This window comes from Ctenopharyngodon idella, chromosome 17 (assembly GCF_019924925.1).
Source record: "Ctenopharyngodon idella isolate HZGC_01 chromosome 17, HZGC01, whole genome shotgun sequence".
NCBI classification, from domain to species: Eukaryota; Metazoa; Chordata; class Actinopteri; order Cypriniformes; family Xenocyprididae; genus Ctenopharyngodon; species Ctenopharyngodon idella.
This window is the reverse complement of record NC_067236.1, coordinates 1048537-1067818: the sequence shown is the minus strand read 5'-3', so window position 1 is coordinate 1067818 and position 19282 is coordinate 1048537. Positions and strand designations below refer to the sequence as shown.

Here is a 19282-nt window from a genome sequence, read left to right as displayed (position 1 = left end):
TGTGCAACATATTGATTGTCAGAAGCTGTTATGCAAACAATACACTGAACATGTGGTGGCACAACACTGAAGCTGCAAAAGAAAGATTTGTTTGTTCCATTGGCCTGTAAAAGCATTAAAAGGATAGTTCACCCAAAAATGAAAATTTACTCATCATTTACTCATACTCAAGTTGTTCCAAACCTGTATGAATTTTTTTCTTCTGTTGAACACAAAAAAAGATATTTTGAAGAATGTTGGTAACCAGAAAGTTGACAGCATTGACTTCCATAATATTTTTTTTTTCCTACTATGGAAGGCAATGGCGACCGTCAGCTGTCTAATCATTCTTCAATAAATTATACATATATATATATATATATATATATATATATATATATATATGTGTGTGTATATTTAATTTTTGGGTGAACTATCCCTGTAAAGCATTTCTTACATAGAGGACAACAGGGCTACAAACCTGCATAAGGAAAATTTTACTTTTAGTTAGTATTGATTCAGTAACAAAATTTGTTTAAAAATAAATGTAAAGTAAGTTTGTTTTGATTAAACCTCAAAATAGCACAAGCAGGTGATTATAATATTATTATGTAGTATTTTGTGATATTAATGTGTTGTTTTTGGTTGTTATGTAGTCATTTTTGAGTAAAAATACAATAAAAAGTGCCTTTTACCACAGGGTCCTTTAGCCTCCCTGTACCCTATATTGTCACAAACTGAATGAGATGTAAACGAGAAAGAAAGTGTGAGATAAAATAAAAAAAAAGTGTGAAAATTAGATTGTGGCGGATAAACTCCATGTGAAGAACATTTATACCATTCACCGTCCTTCTCTATGAAACGTGTTTGGCTATGAGTTCTGCATGAGACAATAGCTCTTTTCCAGCCGTCTTCATGGCAGTCAAAACACAGCGTCACGGATAATCTTGGCGAATACCTTTTTAAAAACAAGCCATGTTTTCCATCTCCCCAATGCGAGGTGGCATTAATTAACAGAGCCAACACAGGCAAAGCAGGAAACTTTAGTGTGCGTTTCACATGCACTAAATCGCAAGGATTGACCTTTATAAATATAGTCTAGATTACAACTTAAAATGCTTTCTTATTTTTTAGTGACTTTCCATTGACACCATGTCACAGCACTGAACCAGGGATTTTCAATACAGTCAGTAAAGAATGATTTTGTATATTTGTGAAGGAAATTGTTTTATAATTAAAAAATATGAGTCGGTGTGAATTGCTATGCTGTTCTGTTCTGCTATGCTATTTTTTGCATACTGCTATAGGTGGTTGCTTAATGGTTTTTTATGATATTAATAAATAACAAAAACTAAAAGTGAAATAAAAATGAATAACAGCTATATAGAAGGTTTAGAAAATATAAAAACGACAAAACCACATTTTAATAAATAAAAAATAAAAACTAATTCAAAATGTTAATAAAAACTATATTAGTATCTCAATAACACTACTACACTACTACAATATTACAATAACACTGCATAGCACAAACTTTGTAACTCTAAATTTAATATTATGCTTAAGTGCTTGTTCAAATGATCTGTATGTGTAAGTAAAAGAAATGATATACACTCTTTGTATTTATGATTTATAAACCAACCTAGTGAAGTCAACATTCCATAAACAGCTAATGATGAAGTCTATATGCCACACATGTGCTACTGTTCTTAGTTGCATCGGTTTGTTTTTGTTAAATGCAAAATGTTGTAACAAGCTATTTTGTTTTATATGGCATAAGAATCAATTGGCATGTTTATATATTAAATTTGTTCTTTTACCTCTCACAGGCTTATAGAGACTGTCTTTCACATGTCAAGCCCACCAACAAACCAGCACTAAAGGATCAGATATCGGTGTAAGAATGCTGCTATTATGATGGTGTGCGAGGAACACTGGCAGTCATGGTGGTAAAAGTAACACAGGGCACTCTCTGAACGGTCTGAGCCGCCCCTCCCAGTCTATTAGTCGAAATTGCTCTTAATAACCACAGTTACACGAGACCCGCCAAATGATTACAGCAGCATGCGGTTCACACTCGTGGCCCTGTGCGACGAGACCAGTCAAGAGCTGCTGTGAAGAGTAGAATCGACAGACGAAAACCATAAATCTGATCATTTCATAAAGCAACAGCAAGCACGACATGATTTGACGCAGCATTCGCTTGAGTTACGCACTTGGTTTGTGCAACAATATTGATGCTTGTCTTGTTGTGTGTCTTGGCTCCTATTGGCTAAAGATCATTGGATCCGTCTCTGGTTGAATCTCGCAAGGAATATTTTCTTTACAAATGAGTACACGTTGCTGGGGAATTTCACGCTAGACAAAATATATCTGCACTTTCTCAATAGCTTAAATGGTTAGGGCAAAGTGTAGACCACCTTAGTAACAATGAAAACACACAGTACGTAGGTTAACTGCTAATCAAGCGATCTCGCATATGACGTGAATTGCTGTTTTGCTCTTAAAGTTAGGTCTGCAATCTCTAATTTCAATCAGAGTTATTATAGTTAATAGTGTTGGGGGTAACGGATTACAAGTAATGTGAGTTATGTAATTAGATTACTTTTTCAAGTAACTTATAAAGTAACACATTTAAATTTACAACAAAATATCTGAGTTACTTTTTCAAATAAGTAATGCAAGCTACTTTGTTATCCCGTTTATTGATTGACACCTCTTCTGTTCCCATGTTGAGAGATATCAAGAGTAAGTGCAGAGGTGTTGTGTGTGCTGTGTGAACATGATGACTATTGTTGTTTTAGACTAAATTTGAGCGTGCATTTGCTCATCTCACTTGCCCAAAAACAGATTCAGTAACACACAACATTACAATCTGAACAAGAAGGAAACGAGAAAGTAAGGAATTGGAAACACTTAGATAGTGGTGAAAAATTCCACAAGAAGAACATATACACCATTTACCCTCCTCCTATGAAACGTGTCAACAATCGTCTGATTTTCAGAAGAAACATCCAAGACAAATTTGATACATAAACATAACAGAAAACTCAATTAAATCTTCTGCATGAGCAATGAAAGAGCAACCTCTGAGCAAAACCGTCCTTTGGGAAAGAACTGTATGACGCTGAAACTTAATTAAAGGCCTGAATGTCTGTCTGTCTTTCTGAATGAGAGTTTTTGTCTCTCTCTCTGTTTTTCTCTCTTAAGCGCAGGAGGAATGTGTAAACAGGCAGGCAGAGGCAGCTACACGACACACTCAAAGGACGTTGCACAACCCCAAATGCCTCTGAATGTGTCATTTCCTGCCTGGCCACCTGCCTTCCGCTTAGAAACAGCAGCATGTGGATGAGAGATAGATAATGCAGTAGAGCAGATTGACCTGAACCATTATTTGCTTAAAAATAAAAGCTGTTAAATTACATAAAAGACCCCAGCAAACCTCAGAAAGGCAATAATGTTTTCAACATACACTCTTAAAAATAAAGGTTCTTAATTGGCATCTATGGTTCTATGAAAAACTTTTAACATCCATAGACCTTTTCCTTTGGATAGGTTCTTTATAGTGGAACAAGGTTCTTTAGACTTTTAAAATTCTTCACACTAAGAAAAATGTTTTTTATGGCAACGTTCACACAGTAGCAGAATATGATTGTCAGTCCTGTATTTGAGTCCTTAATACGGTTACGTTCACACACAGTACGATTATTTATGGGAGTGACAAGCGCATTCTATAACCAAACTCACACCCCTAAATTTTCAGGACTCACAATCGCATTCTCAGAAAATCCACGCTGTATGAACGGAACCGGACTGGACAACTAGTTGTCTGTCATGTATTACAGTGCGAGAGAGACGCTCTGCTAAGGTGTTTTGTGTGTGGTTTCGCTTTCGGTAACTTACAGTGACAGAGATATAAGCTGTGCGTCATCTTAAGGTGTTAGATCCAGTCACTGTTCTCCACAGAAGCGGCTCCCATCAGTTTTGTGTTTCTTTTCCAAATTCAAATGCCGTGTCATGCGCGAGACGTCGCAAAGAATGTGACACACGAGTGCAGCGGTTAAAGACTCTGGCTAGCGCGTGTTTACATGCTGCTGTTGGTTAATGAAGTTTTGATGGATGAACTTGAGGTTCAATTAGCCTCTTGTCATGTCAAAAGTGATAAGACTTTTCAGTTTTATGGACGTCGCCATCTTTAATATTACGTTGGTCACTGTCGTTATGGTTACTAGTAGGAGAATACGGGCTTGACTCTTGTTGCACGTTCATACAGACAGTGTTCGAGACGCTGCTGTAAGTTGCTGTGTGAACGGGACATTTCGAGACTCACACCTGTAAGTAAATGCAGTTGTCAGTCCCCAAAACGTACAGTGTGAACATGACCAATTTTTAAGAATGTAAAATCAGAATTGATTGTATTCACTAAAATTGTGAATTACCGTTGCATATTATTACAAAGAAAAAAATAGTGTGTGTATATGTATGTATTTATGTATTTATAATATTTATATTATTTCAGTTCATATTTATTTCATTTTAAGTAATGTTTTTTTTGGTTTTAGTCAATATTAACCCTGGTTTATATTAATTAACAAAATAAAAAGATGTCCGCCAACTAATTCTGTAAGTACACAATGTCTGAAAGAAATAAACTTGACAGAGAGAAAAAAAAAAGAATGTTTGTGTTTACACCAACAGAAGCCATGTTTGGAAGTCATTGACTGGTATTTTCCTTGATAAATGCACGCACACAAAGTCAGAAAGAAAAACTGAAGATGAATGAGCTGCGTGAGATGAAAGGCTCGTCACATCAGAGATTCCCGAGGGCACAATTAATCCGCTAATGAATGAAGATCACACACTGGCATAAAGTCACTCCAAAATGCTGCTGCCAGATGTGTTAATTGAGATGAGGAGGAAAAGTGGGAAAAAACAAGACTTTAAGAAGTGATATTGTTGGTTTAGCTGCCAGAAAGTTATCTATGAATACGAGGCCAGTGGCGACAGCTGTGTGCCAGGCAGGTTGGCATGTTCTTTTTACAAACGTGCCAGGAAATTGTGCCAAGGCTGGATCTACAGCAGCGCTCATCAGACTGTGTGTTTCTGTGTATGATGGCATGTGATGATGCGAGAGGTAATTAATCACAGGGAATGTTGATGCTTCTGTCAACACTGCATTGGCTCCCTTTTAAACATCGTATAGATTTTGAAAACTTGCGAATTACTTACAAAGCACTAAATGGTTTAGCTCCCCAGTACCTGAGCGAGCTCTTAACGCATTATAGTCCTTCACATCTATTGCGATCTCAGAATTCAGACCAGTTGATAATATCTAGAATATCAAAATCAACTGCAGGTGGTAGATCCTTCTCCTATTGGGCACCTAAACTCTGGAACAATCTTCCTAGCATTGTGGTGAAGCAGACACACTCTGTCAGTTTAAATCTAGACTAAAAACGCATCTCTTTAACCTGGTATACACTTAACACATTATCAATTGATGTTTTTAAATCTGTTAAAGGATTTTTAGGCTTCATAAATTAGGTCAGCCGGAACCGGGAACACTTCCTATTACACCAGATGTACTTGTTACATCAGAAGAAGAATGGCATCTACGCTAATATTAGTCTCTCTGTTTATCCCGAGGTTTACCGTAGTCAGCCGGATCCGGACCATATCCAGGTGAGATCGAGGACATGCACCTAAACACAAGGACAACACAGCTCTGAAGTGTCAGCAGAGATTGTGTCAACTAGATCATCCCCTGTGAAGGCCTCATCGACATGACAGCCAGTGGCACAGATCCTCAACAAACCGTCCCATACCGGCGTGATGAATATGATCCTCAACTAGATGGAACTGGAATAAATACTTTGACTGTTGCGATCCCAATCGGACTTATGAAAGCTGCCTGAATCATATTCATGCACTGTTCGCTGTTGGCCAGAGGAGAACTGGCTCCCCGACTGAGCCTGGTTTCTCCCAAGGTTTTTTTTCTCCATTCTAACACCTGTTTGCCACCTGATGTCACCTGTTGGAATTTGGGTTCCTTGCCGCCATCGCCTTTGGCTTGCTTAGTTGGGGACACTTGACATTTGATATTCAACAGTGTTTTGATCTGCCTGCATCGACCCCCTTGTATGCGAACTGAACTGAGCTTGATGATGACATCACTGTTTACTCCAGTGCTGATATAAATGAACTAAATTAATAACTATTGATCCTTACAACGGAATGAATCAATACTGAATTTACTTAAGCTGGACAATGACACCATTTTCCTTAAGAGCTGCTGTGCAGCCAAAAATTATATTCCAGTTATTACTGTAAAGCTGTATATATAAAGGTGACTTGACTTGACTTCAATGTAATTTAATTAAATTTTTTTTTAAAGAAAAACCCGACCTGAGACTGACCCGGCAAAATTAGACAGAGTCTGATCTGACCCGACGGCATTTATTTCCGAACCCGACTGGACCCGAGCGTAAACGGCATTGACATGTGCATAGCCCTGCATGAACATGCAGCGTAACGAAGCAAGTGGCTTTTCCTGATGGATCTCATAGCTATAAGATGGATTTCTGTGTGAGAGGTTACAAACGTTTGTTTCTTTTCTACATGCGTTTTTCAAAAATGCATTTAACACGAACACGCAAGTATATGCTGAAGTGCTGAAATGTCAATCACTCATCACTGTAACCTCATTACGTCCTATAACTATGCGGTAATGTTATTTACCTGACCATAAGATGATTAAAGTTTATCAATTGGATCTTCTTGAGTCCATTCAGAAAAAGCACATTTATTTTAGATTACCCAAGACCCGAGGGCACTAATATGAACCTGACCCGTGTCTGAGGCACTCGTCAAAGTTTTGGACCCGAACCCTCTCAGGTCTTGGGGCAGAGCTTGGGTTTCGGAACCAAGTGGACCTGTGAAGAACTCTACTTCAGTGTTCTGGGTGGTAACCTGGGCATTGCTATGGGGTTGCTAATGTGCTCTGAGAGATAGGTGCACAGGTCAAGTTCCAGACATTAAAAACTGTTTTCTCCATAGGGAAATTTTTAGCAGTAACTGAATTGTTGAACCCATGGCTTGACATTAACACCCGCCAACCAAATAAGGGTGGTTTTCTGTAATGCAGTAACTTATACTAGACACTTTGGCGCATTGAATTTTATATATAATATATAAATTTTTCAATTAAAAAGGCATCTGAAATAATAAACTAAGTGCAATGTAGTGTTATCAAAATGATCGATTTTTCTATACATATCGATACTGCAATTTTTAAAATGCTTCCAATACTCATTTTCCACAGAACAGTTACAGGATACAGCTGTGCTTTCTCTCTCTCTCTCATCTCTCCGACAGTGAGTTGACACACAAACCCACCTACCCTCACTCACTCATTTCATTTGCTCCAAATGAATATTGGTGTTACAGGGCTTGAATTTCGCCATGATGATACATTTTTACTCATTCCTGCTGATTTTATGTTCACATCCAAAGTGTGTGCACATAAAGCAGCTTCTGAGTACTAAATTGAGTTCTTTTTCACAGCTTATTCTGCTTAAACAGTCAAATACACACTAAATAATGTCAAAATGCTGGTCTTGGTGAGTACTGATGTAAACACGATGAGTTATGTTTTAAGTGAACGTAAACAGTTGAGAAAGAAAATGCATGTGTAACAGTATAATGGATCCATACGTCAGGTCTTAAAGTGGCAGCAGCCTAATATACCTGCTGTCAAATTATGAGATAATATTAAAAATATCTATATGGCAGCTTTTCCCCATGGTATTGATGTCAAAATTGTGGCCAGTGAAAATGATGAGTGGCTGGTTAAAAAAAACAACTTCCGGAACCAAAAACACTGAAAAAGTGGATGGGCACTGTTACACTTTATTAACACATTGCTATGTGTTTGTTTACTTGTCCAAATCAGTTTGTATGATATTCTTGGAAGTTAATGGGATTTTCTGTGTGCAGTCATTTAGAAACATACAGTGATGGCACATTGAAAGCTTGCTGTCATATCATGAATGCTTTGAGTAATTTCACGACCGAAAAACGAAAACGTTTGCATAAAACGTAAGTGTAAGAAACATCTGTCAGTCACCGTTAACGGTTGATGGAATCCGATCTACTTTTATTCGATTATTGTGAAGAACTTTGGCCGTAATGTCAGATTGCAGCAGACTTTAATATAAACATGTAAAGAAAGTCAAGCACTGTGTTCCTGGTTCCATTCTCTGCCACATGAAAGTAATTTATGACAGCTTGTGTGTATTTACGGGTCCTGGGGCTCAGTGTGAAAATTGAAATTTGGCAGCATCTTCTAACAGTTAGCTTTTTTCTCAGGTAGTGGGAGCAACTGTGAAGTTTAGGCACGAGAACAGCGAGGACTGCACACAAGTCCAGACATCAACTCCGATGAAGTGGCTTTTTCATAATTGAAGCATAACTGGAGCTTTTTGTCAGATCAGGTTGCTCTGAGAGAGAAAATATGAGCTGCTTCTCTTTTCTGTGACAAATCTCTGTTCAGTGTATCGGTAAAACAAAGCATCAAAGTTTCTTTTTTTGTCTGAGAAATGTCACAATGGTTCCTATAAATCTAGCTGATCACATAATGACCCAATATTGATGGATAAAATGGATTTTCTTTTTCTTTTTCTGGAAATACATCTTGACCTTCTTTGTAACCCAACTATAGGATGGATTATACCTTCAGTGCTTCATATACAGTACTATGAGCATGGCTGTGTTCAGAATAGCATACTAGTATACTATTGTTAAAGGGTTAGTTCACCCAAAATAAAAAAAATGATCCAATAATTTACTCTGATTTACCCTCAAGCCATCCTAGTTGTATACTGCATGACATTCATCTTTGATGGCTTGAGGGTGAGTAAATTATGGGATAATTTTTATTTTTGGGTGAACTATTCCTTTAATGTGTGTGAATTTTCTGTATTCATGCTATACTAGCGTGACATACTACATTTGCCAAATTTAAGCACACCGTATATCCCACAATGCAATGTGCTCAATTCTACACTGGCTGTTTTAGGAATGGAATATTTACTACTATGCAGGATATACTGTGTACAATGAAAGCTACTTTCTATACATGAAATAATATATGTATATGTGGATAATTTATTCTGATTTTCTTGTATTTGTGACTATATCTCACAATGTGACTTCATAAACTATTTCACAATTTTCTTTAGTATATTTACTCATATGTAGATTTGGGCTTTCATAGTATATTGCATATCGCTGTAAAACATGAATTTTTCTAAATAAAACAAAGTTAATTGAAGTACATTTTACAAGAAAATATTATTTCATGTTTTATATCAATCAGTGAAAATTGTGAAAAGGCTATTTTTAATCCAATTTTGTAAAAATGTCTTTACTCTTTGCAGCCACACAATGTTAAATACAAGTTAAAAAATTATGGTAATTATTATAGTGCTACATTATTCATGCTTCATCACACAGGAAATGGAAGCTAAAGTTGAGCGGGTTTAAAAAAAAAAAAAAACAGCAGATTGTATACAGTGTACATTGCGTAGTATGCAGTACACTATAATTTCATTGAGAACAGAGCCAGAGCACAGGTCAAAGTTCAAGCGGCTCACTCTTAAGAGCACGTTGACGGACAGACACAAGAGGCCAATACAGTAAACATTTTCACAAGTCAAGCGGCCTTGACAGCACGTGTTTGTATTTGCCCCTCGCTGAACATGCCTGCTGCTCCTCAAAGGCCGTCTTTGTGCATTGAGGCGTGCTGAATCCATTTTTTAAAACAGTACCGTAACACAATCTATGCATCAATTCATGCATCGGGCCACACGTCTCGTCCCACTGGCTGGGCGTAATGCCAGTGGCAGCGATACGATGCTGCACAAAATTATTCATCTCTCGATTTGGGCGCTCTTTGCGCGTGCTAATCACATGATGTGTGATATTTGGTACTCACTTCGTGGCTCCCGCGGTCCATCCACTGTGACCTTTATGGCTCGATGGTAAGTCGCCACTTGCGGTGGGTTCGTGAATACTGTGATTGTCAGCGTGAAGCTCTTTCCTGCAAAACACAAAAAGGTTCAAACCCGATTAATCCACTGTACAATGTGTCGCATTCATTGTGCAGCGGTCATTTGCATTTCTCTGCTGGTGACGGTGATGACTGTGGGATTTTAACTGCGAGGCACTTGAGCAATTGAAAAAAGGCCTGGGCTCAATGGACAATAACAGAATTAGTTTGGAAAATGAGCATGGCTGAGATTTGAATTTGTAATTTTCAGTTGTTGGACATGACAAATCAGAAATGCATAAAACAGGCCATATTAGGTTTTATATAACGTACAGTACATGCAAGTGGAATAAACCATGTATATCTTGTGCAACAGTGGCTTTATGATATTATTTATAAATAATATTAATATATAATATAAATATAGTATAAAATAATATAATAATAAATATAATATAAAAGCATATGAAAATCAGAAAAGCTATTATATATATTAAATTATAATTATTAGTATTTTAGAATATATTTTTATTAATTTTTAAAACTATGTTTAATTAATATTTATTGTTGAATATTAAATTAATATGTATTGTTATAATCATCAATTTAATATTTTTATTAATATGTATTATATTTTGATATTGAAATACTGCAAAAAAAAAAAAAGTAATTTACATTATACTTTGTTATTGGTGGATCTCCCTTCAGGATGTCTTAACGAAGAAAACAATGAGAATTTTTACTTTTGGATCTCATATTGTTGGAAAATCATACAGAACCCTTCTAAAATTTACTAGCATGTTCTCATGCAGTGGCATTCGTTTTTCCTTTTTAAAATGCAGGCAGCCAAGAATAAACTTCCGCAGCAGTGCTGTTATTAGTTGTTATTCTTTTATGTGTGAACATAAAAGGGTTGGGTGTCAAGGTGGGGTCCTGCGGTCACTGATCTTTCATCTTACGTGACCTTTTATTCAGCAACTTCTCTATTTTTTCAGATTAAATGTTCATAAATGTGTGAGCTCTTACATGAATTAACTTCAACACAAAATATTGTTCAGCTAAAACATGCTAAAGAGGCGGCGCTTTCTGTCAGTAGTGCACAGGAAATACTAAGATACTTCTAATGAGGCAGACTCAGCAGTAATGTGTAATGTGCAAAGCATGCTGTGAAGTCAAGCATGACACATTCTCTGAGCTGTGATCTGCAAGTAAGACAGGAAGAAGTGGGTGGAAAAGCACTGACACAATACAACAGGCAGCTACATTTGGCTTTGCTTTCTTACTGTAGCTTGTGCATCAGGCAGCATGTCTTTAAACTAGGTTTAATTGATTAACTCTTGGAATGGGAAAAACTTTCAAACAAATAAATCTAAAGTCACCAAGCCCATTGTTTTGAGTTTCATGCTTCATTAGCTATTGAGTATGAAGCTCTAATATCATACACTGAAAAAATGTACTTGAAACAATTTTCACTCTGGAATTTCTAGTAAATTTCACAAATATACGGTGGCCAGAACACGCTGCAACTGAAGAAAACACATGCAAATATATATATAAAAAAAAAACACCACCAAATTAAGAAAACATCTCCATTAGTTTGACAACACATGGTGCGAATACTCACAACGCAACCAAATACAGAAACGTGCTGCAAATATTCACAACACCATACAGAAACACCCTGCAAATACTCACAATGCAACCAAATACAAAAACACACTGCAAATACTCACAACACAACCAAATACAGAAACACGCTGAAAATACTCACAACACAACCAAATACAGAAACATGCTGCAAATACCCACAACGCAACCAAATACAGAAACACGATGCAAATACTCGTAATGAAATACAGAAATGCACTGCAAATACTCACAATGCAACAAAATACAGAAACGCATTGCAAATACTCGCAATGAAATACAGAAACGCACTGCAAATACTCAAAACACAACCAAATACAGAAACGCGCTTCAAATAAAGTAATTTACAGTATATTTTGTTATTGGTGGATCTCCCTTCAGGATTTCTTAATGAAGAAAACAACTAAAATTTTTACTTTTGGATCTCATACTGGTACACAGTCATACAGAACTCTGCTAACATTTGCTAGCATGTTCTCATGCAGTGGCATTTGGGTTTTCCTTTTTAAAATGCATGCAGCCAAGAATAAACTTCCTCAGCAGTCCTGTTATTAGTTGTTCTTCTTTTATGTGTGAACAAAAAAGGCCTGGGTGTCAAGGTGGGGTCCCGTTCATCTTACGTGACCTTTTACTCAGCAACTTCACTCTTTTTTCAGATTAAATGTTCATAAATGTGTGAGCTCTTACTTGAATTAACTTCAACACAAAATATTGTTCACTCACAATGCAACCAAATACAGAAACACGCTGCAAATACTCACAACGAAACCAAATACATAAAAGTGCTGCAAATACTCACAACACAACTGTTACAAGCCCCAGCTCTTTCTCTTGTTTTCTTTTTTCCTTTCTGAGCATAGTTGCCAATTGGATGGGGGCGGAGCCTGGTTATCTCCAACACCTGTGGCCTCTGCCTATTTAAGAGCTGCTGGTGGCACTCCACTTTGGCCTACCTCAAGAAACCTGTTGCTGGTGGTTTTGGAGTTTGTTTTTCTTTTCTTTTCTTTTCTTTTCTTTTCTTTTCTTTTCTTTTCTTTTCTTTTGTACAGGATGGTGAGATCTGTTTGTTTAGTTATATTAGAATAGAGGGAAAGCATAGGTAAGTAAGCTGACCCGGAAGATTCTTTTGTGTTTGTTATTTTTCTCGGGAGTGAGGAAAGTTTAACTCTGAGTTGTAGTTTAGATTAGTTAGCTCACCAGTCCTGATGTGAGTTTTTGTATGTTTATATTTACAGCCAATAAATTTGCTCATTTTTGCCCTGGCCATTGCAAATTTTGCTTATAAATTCTTTTGAACGGCTTTTTTATGTTGGTCCCTAATCTGGGTCATAACATAAATTGGGGGCTCGTCCGGGATAGACCTGAACTGCCTTTGTAATGCGTTTTTTTTTTTTTTTTTTGGCAGTTTTATTGGTGGGTTTTTCTGACCACTTTTTTGCCGTTCTCTTGTGTAATCGCCTTTGATTTGGCCATGGGTTTTAGTTGGTTTATGGGGTAGAGTTCCTGGATCTGCCTAATTGTATCTTACAGTAGGCTTTGTTCGTACTTTTAGTACTTGTGTTTTGTCAGGGAACATTTGTGATGGAAAATTTCAATTTAGAGACGTTTATTCAGACTCCTTCATTAGAACCGCTTAATAGCTGTAGAAAAGCTGAGCTTCAGCAAATTGCAGATTTTTTATAAAATGGAGTTGTTCGTGGTAGTCTTGAAACTGCCATGAGACAACAAATTTTGTCTGCATTAGTGGATCAAAAAGTGTTCTCTAGTGATGCTGCTTTAAAATTTTTGCAGGCACATACTTTAGTCCAGTCTGGTCAACTGGATTTGTCAAGAGAATCAGCTGTTGAGAAATCTCAGCATGTAAAGGAACTTGAACTAGAGCTTAAACTTAGAACTTCAGGTTAAAAAAAAACAGATAGCAAGTGACTTGGAACTAAAAAGGTTAGAACTGGAGTCAGAAAGATTGGAAATGGAGAAAACCTTTTGTTTAAAAGAGCTGGGACTTAAGGCAGCTAGACCAAGTCAAGCAGCCACAACATCTGAAGTTAGTGCTGGCTTTGATGTCAGTAGAAACATTTGTTTGGTCCCTCCTTTTAGAGAAAAGGATGTGGATAAATACTTCACTCATTTTGAGCGTGTAGCCAAATCTCTAGGTTGGCCTAAGTGTGTTTGGACGTTACTTTTACAATGCGTCTTATCCGGTAAGGCTCAAGAAGTTTACTCTTCTTTATCCTTTGACCAAAGTTCAGATTTTGAAGCTGTTAAAACAGCAATTCTAAGGTCATATGAATTTGTCCCTGAAGCTTACAGGCAAAAATTTTGAAGTTTCCAGAAGACTGAGGAGCAAACCTATGTAGAGTTTTCACGTGAACAAGAGCGCTTATTTGATCGTTGGTGTGTATCTCAAGGTGTTGTTAACTTTGCTCAGCTTAGAGATCTGATTGTTCTGGAGGAATTTAAAAACTGCCTCCCTGATGCTGTGACAACCTTCTTAAATGAACAGAAGGTGATTTTGGTGGACGAAGCATCTGTTTTAGCTGATGAGTTCGTTTTGACTCATAAACGTGTTTTTGTACCGAAGTCTAGTGTTCACCTTGATAAGCTTGCTTGTAGTGAATTTAACCCTTTTAGCCAAGTACAGAAAACAGTAGACAAGCCAAGTGAGTTTGTACAAATACAGAAACGCGCTGCATATACAAAAAAATGCGCTGCAAATACTCACAATGCAATCAAATACAGAAATATGCTGCAAATACTCACAATGCAACCAAATACAGAAACGCGCTGCACATACTCAAAACAGAACCAAATACAGAAACACTGCAAATACTCACAACGTAATCAAATACAGAAGCGCTGTAACTACTCATAATGCAATCAAATACAGAAATGCGCTGCAAATACTCACAACGCAACCAAATACAGAAACACGTTGCAAATACTCACAATGCAACCAAATACAGAAACGCGCTGCAAATACTCAAAACAGAACCAAATACAGAAACGCGCTGCAAATACTCACAATGCAATCAAATACAGAAAAGCGCTGCAAATACTCACAATGCAACCAAATACAGAAACGCTGCAAATACTCATAACGCAATTAAATACAGTAAAGCGCTGCAAATACACACAAAGCAACAAAATACAGAAACACACTGCAAATACTCACAACGCAACCAAATATAGAAACGAGCTGCAAATACTCAAAACAGAACCAAATACAGAAACATGCTGCAAATACTCACAACGCAACCAAATACAGAAACATGCTGCAAATACTCACAATGCAACCAAATACAGAAACACGCTGCAAATACTCAAAGCACAACCAAATACAGAAACGTGCTGCAAATACTCACAATGCAACCAAATACAGGAACGCGCTGCAAATAGCATGGAAATGTTTCAAGGGGACCCCAACAAGTGACGAACCTAGCTGGGACATCCTTATTGTTCAATGTCTACTCGTCAGAGGTGTTGTCAACAACCAGAAAGGTGAGGGTTTTTTTTATTTTCTTTAAATTTTTTATTAAATAGTATTTCCTTGTAAACCTACTCCATTTATCCTTGTTTTTATTTACAGTTTACAACCATTTTTTTTTCTTTTTACAGTAAAACAAGCTTTTGACTAGAACCAGTAGGCAACCACTCAGAACACCTTAGCAACTGCATAGCAACACCCTGGCACCCTGGCATCCACTACATGCAAACATTGTAGAGGTGAGACAAGTTTTCTTTCTTTCATAAAATGAAAATAGTCCAATTTTCGAATATTAAGTGAACGTATAACTCATTTAACAATATATTTCATAGAATAAATGCTTGTGCATGCATTTTCTAGAACTGCAACATTTCAATTTATCATGCATTTTATAGAATTGCAACTTGAATTTGATTTACTGACATTCTTGCACATTATGCAATAAGTTGTGCTAAAGTATTTACTAAAGTATTTTCTAACATTAATTAGAAAGAGTAAAACAAATTTTATAGAAAAAACAGTCATCATTTCCCATATGCATGCATTTTTTAGGACTGCCAGATTTTTGATTTACCAACATTTTTACACATGTTACGCAATAAGTCTTGCTAATGTAATTACTCTTTCTTTTCTCCCACAGGAATCCGTCCATAAGCCCCCCAAAAGCACATTCTTGGACCCACCCAGGCCCTTCCAAGCGAGCTGATAGCAAACACACACCACAGCCCTGCCCCGCGTCTAACCGCTCCACCAACCCTGGCATCTGCCATCCATCCAACGGTTGGTGTCCAGCTACTAAAAATATCCTGAACGCTGGCTTATTCAGCAGGGTTTTTCTGTTCCAAATGATTTCCTAAACTGAAAGAGATATTTGAAATGCATAAACTCCTGATCAACAACAAACATCCCGCCCTGACCTAACCAACCCAGCATATCCAAATCCATTCAAAAATAAGGGCACAGCACTTCTGAAAACAGAAATGTGTTTCTGTATAAATGAAATGTTAAATACATGATGTCTCGCCTCAGGAAACAGCGTTGCTGACGGTAATTCAAGGAGCGCTATTTTTTTATGTCATTTGTTTGATTGCGGTCAATCTTATTTTAATCTTCCACACCGTGCATCGTATCGTTTTCCATATTTAATTTCCTTATGCTGTGCTATCTCCTCCCTGACTTCCTCTTCCAGATCCCATGTCATAGATAGAAGAAACTTAAGCCCGCGAAGGTGTGGGTCTCCATGCGGGCCAAGCCCTGTTCACTGTGACAGCTGTGAGGAGATAACATGGATGCGCACTGATAGCATGTCGGGGGGTGTGTAAGGACATTCAGTGGTGCAGGAATGCGCTGAGACCAGCCGACTGGTCAAGAAACTACTGTTTGCACGTCTGTGTCCACTTGGACTGATTATGGATCGATCAGGTGTCTTCAAAACGCACGTAAATGCCACAGTTTTAACCATCACAGACCTAAAAAGTAGTATCAGTCGATTATTGCCATTGATATTTATATCCACTCTATAACCACTATCTATATATAGGTATATACATACACACAATAGAATTTAGTGTTAATGGGATTAAATAGAAGTAAATAAAATGAACATTATTTTACACAATATTTACACTGAATTCTATATCGTATTTTTATACATTTATATAATTTCTTTTTATATTTTCGAAAATAACCAAATATCAGACAAAATAAATTTATCACAAAATTTATGAGCCACCGGCCACCCTGCTCTCTGTATTTCAGCATCAGCCATTGAAAACCCCATATAAGTCGACCAGCACTTCCTCAAACACCTGGAGTTGTTTTCATCTAGTTTCAGTCTGTAGTTTGTGGGCGCCATGCGAGGGATTCCCTGCTGCACACGTACGTGCTTCACTTTAAGTGCCCGTGTGGATTAGTAGGGCAAGTCTAGACCGAGTATACGCAGCCTCCAGCAGCAGACGGGCGCTCCTGTGATCTCGCTGCCTGTCCCGTTCTCTTCAAAGGCCTGCACTCTCTCAATGGTTTCTTCCGACAGGATCACAAGAGCAGGATTTTGTCTTTGACAATAATTGCAAGCATATCAAAAGCAGCATTCATCCACACATAAGCAGTCTGTGAGCACTTTGAGCCCGCATTTATGTGCTAAAGATTTTTTTTGGAGGGGTGTGTAGGGTGGATGTAACACAGAAAAATATTAGATGGAAATGACATTTTTATTTTGCAACAGTTAGATGCTGCTGTAAGTTTTTTTTTTTTTTTTTTTTTTAACGTTTTAAGCTTAGGGAATACTTAAATGACAGTTATTTTTTGGAACACACCCTTTTTCTTTATTCTCAACATGGAAGCACTCAAAATTTTGGACGCTTGTGGAAAATAATAATGCTGAGGCCTCTCTGTGATTCTCTTCCAATTCCGCAGTTCTTTTCTTTTCAGTGTTATCCGTACGTGAGGAATCTTGGACAGTATCCTATTGTGTTTATGTAAAATAACCTATTTATAATTTGCATTATATTTACATTTTTTAAATTACACAGATGCCATCTATACACTCCTAAATAGTAATAAATCAATTTTATCTGGGTATTTGTGGTAAAACATGACTTTCAGTTAATTTGGATTGTGCACCGCATGCCGAAGTTTTATTTCCAACATGTCATTTATTGTAAACGAAATGTCTTACGTGATTTTACCCTTTTTATGATTCAGCCAAAGCAAACAAAGCGGCCAGTGAAGAATAAATAATATGGAAGTGGAAGTACCAACCTCTTCCACTCCTGCCAACAAATCTCAGGTCATTGAAACGCGCCACCTGATTCTTCATGACAGCTGAGGCGTTTCGCAGTTCTGCCGAGTAGTTCTCGTCATTTCCTGCCATAACTGTCACCACGGTCCCGTCAGGAACATCTCCCAGAGCGACAACCTGAACAGAAAAGGTGTCATTTACCCTGATATTCACTGTTTACATGACTGTTGATTCATATACTGTCTGAATCCTGATTACAGCCTGTAATCCAGTCCAGATTATGAAGTGAGACCGCTGGCCTCAGAGGGTTAATAACACAATAAATTCAAACATGCAAATATATCATTAAACAAAAGTTAGATTGTCCTTTAATTGGACCTTTCATATTGTTTTTGTTAACAATTCCACTTAAATTGGTAAACATCTGGTGATGTCAGTAAGTTACACATTTAACGTTACTATTTATTCAGCAATAAACAATGAGAATAATGTCTAAAGCAAATTTATACAACCCACCGAAAAGCCTTAGAAAAAATAGATTTTAAAAAATATGTTCCCCCTTTCTTGAAATGTAAGCTTAATAAAGGAAATTAAAAATTAATATTTGTATTAAAAAAACATACATTGACTTATTGCCAAAATTACTATTATTGACTTTTTTTCTTTTTCTAAACTTGAACTTGGATTTTTGCAACCAATTCATTTTTTTTTTTTAAATAAACTGTAAAAAATTATTTTAATTCAGGCAAATGTTTTGATGTTATTGTTCAATGTGAGCAGGAGCTCTAGCTCAGTACAAGCTCATATAAATGAACAAAGTTATGTTTACAGAATAAGGCTAAGCAAAATGACTCTGTTTGTATGAAATACTCTATCTTTGGTCAAAGTATTAATAGTTGTGTGTAATTTAGGCCGCGTGATTAAACATGCATGTGTTTGTATCTATGAATAGCTTCAAATCTCTCAGATTTCACTTCTCTCCAGCACGGAAGGATTTCTCATTTTAAACACCAGTAACTCCCATGAATAAATGTGAACAATAATTTAAAAAAAAAACAACAACAAAAACAAACTATTATTAGCATTAAAGCACATGATGCATTGATGTGGAAAAGAAACACTTGTAAAACATCACTTTAAAACATCACATAATCAATAAGTCATCAAGGAACTGCATTACAATAGGAAAACACCTACAATGCTGCACAGATTTTTAGTTCATGTACATTCAAATAAAAGCCATAAAAGTTTGATTAGATATGCAGTCTATATATAACCTTATTTGCAAACTGTCTTGAAACGTCAAATTTACATTTATATAAACATTCAAACAAACTTAAATAGAATCATTTTACTGTTAACTATTATAAATAACTGCGTTTTT

General features: G+C 36.8%; 1 protein-coding gene and 1 long non-coding RNA gene across 4 annotated transcripts in view; one reads left to right on the top strand and one right to left on the bottom strand.

Moving 5' to 3' along the window:
- The window catches only part of runx2a (RUNX family transcription factor 2a), a 70420-nt gene that overhangs the window by 23021 nt on the left and 28117 nt on the right, over positions 1-19282 (bottom strand). For both annotated transcript variants that reach the window (XM_051867846.1, XM_051867845.1), the window contains exons 3-4: positions 17919-18075; positions 9974-10078 (exon numbers count right to left, since the gene is read on the bottom strand). In XM_051867846.1, the coding sequence (XP_051723806.1) occupies positions 9974-10078; positions 17919-18075 (262 nt within the window). The remainder of the gene's footprint in view (positions 1-9973; positions 10079-17918; positions 18076-19282) is intronic.
- Positions 10558-17402, top strand: LOC127498487 (uncharacterized). 2 transcript variants are annotated; one of them, XR_007925900.1, is made up of 3 exons: positions 10619-15172; positions 15290-15397; positions 15799-17402. It is a non-coding gene; the product is annotated as an uncharacterized LOC127498487 (long non-coding RNA). The 2 variants fall into 2 exon arrangements; XR_007925899.1 differs by having other exon boundaries at positions 10558-15397.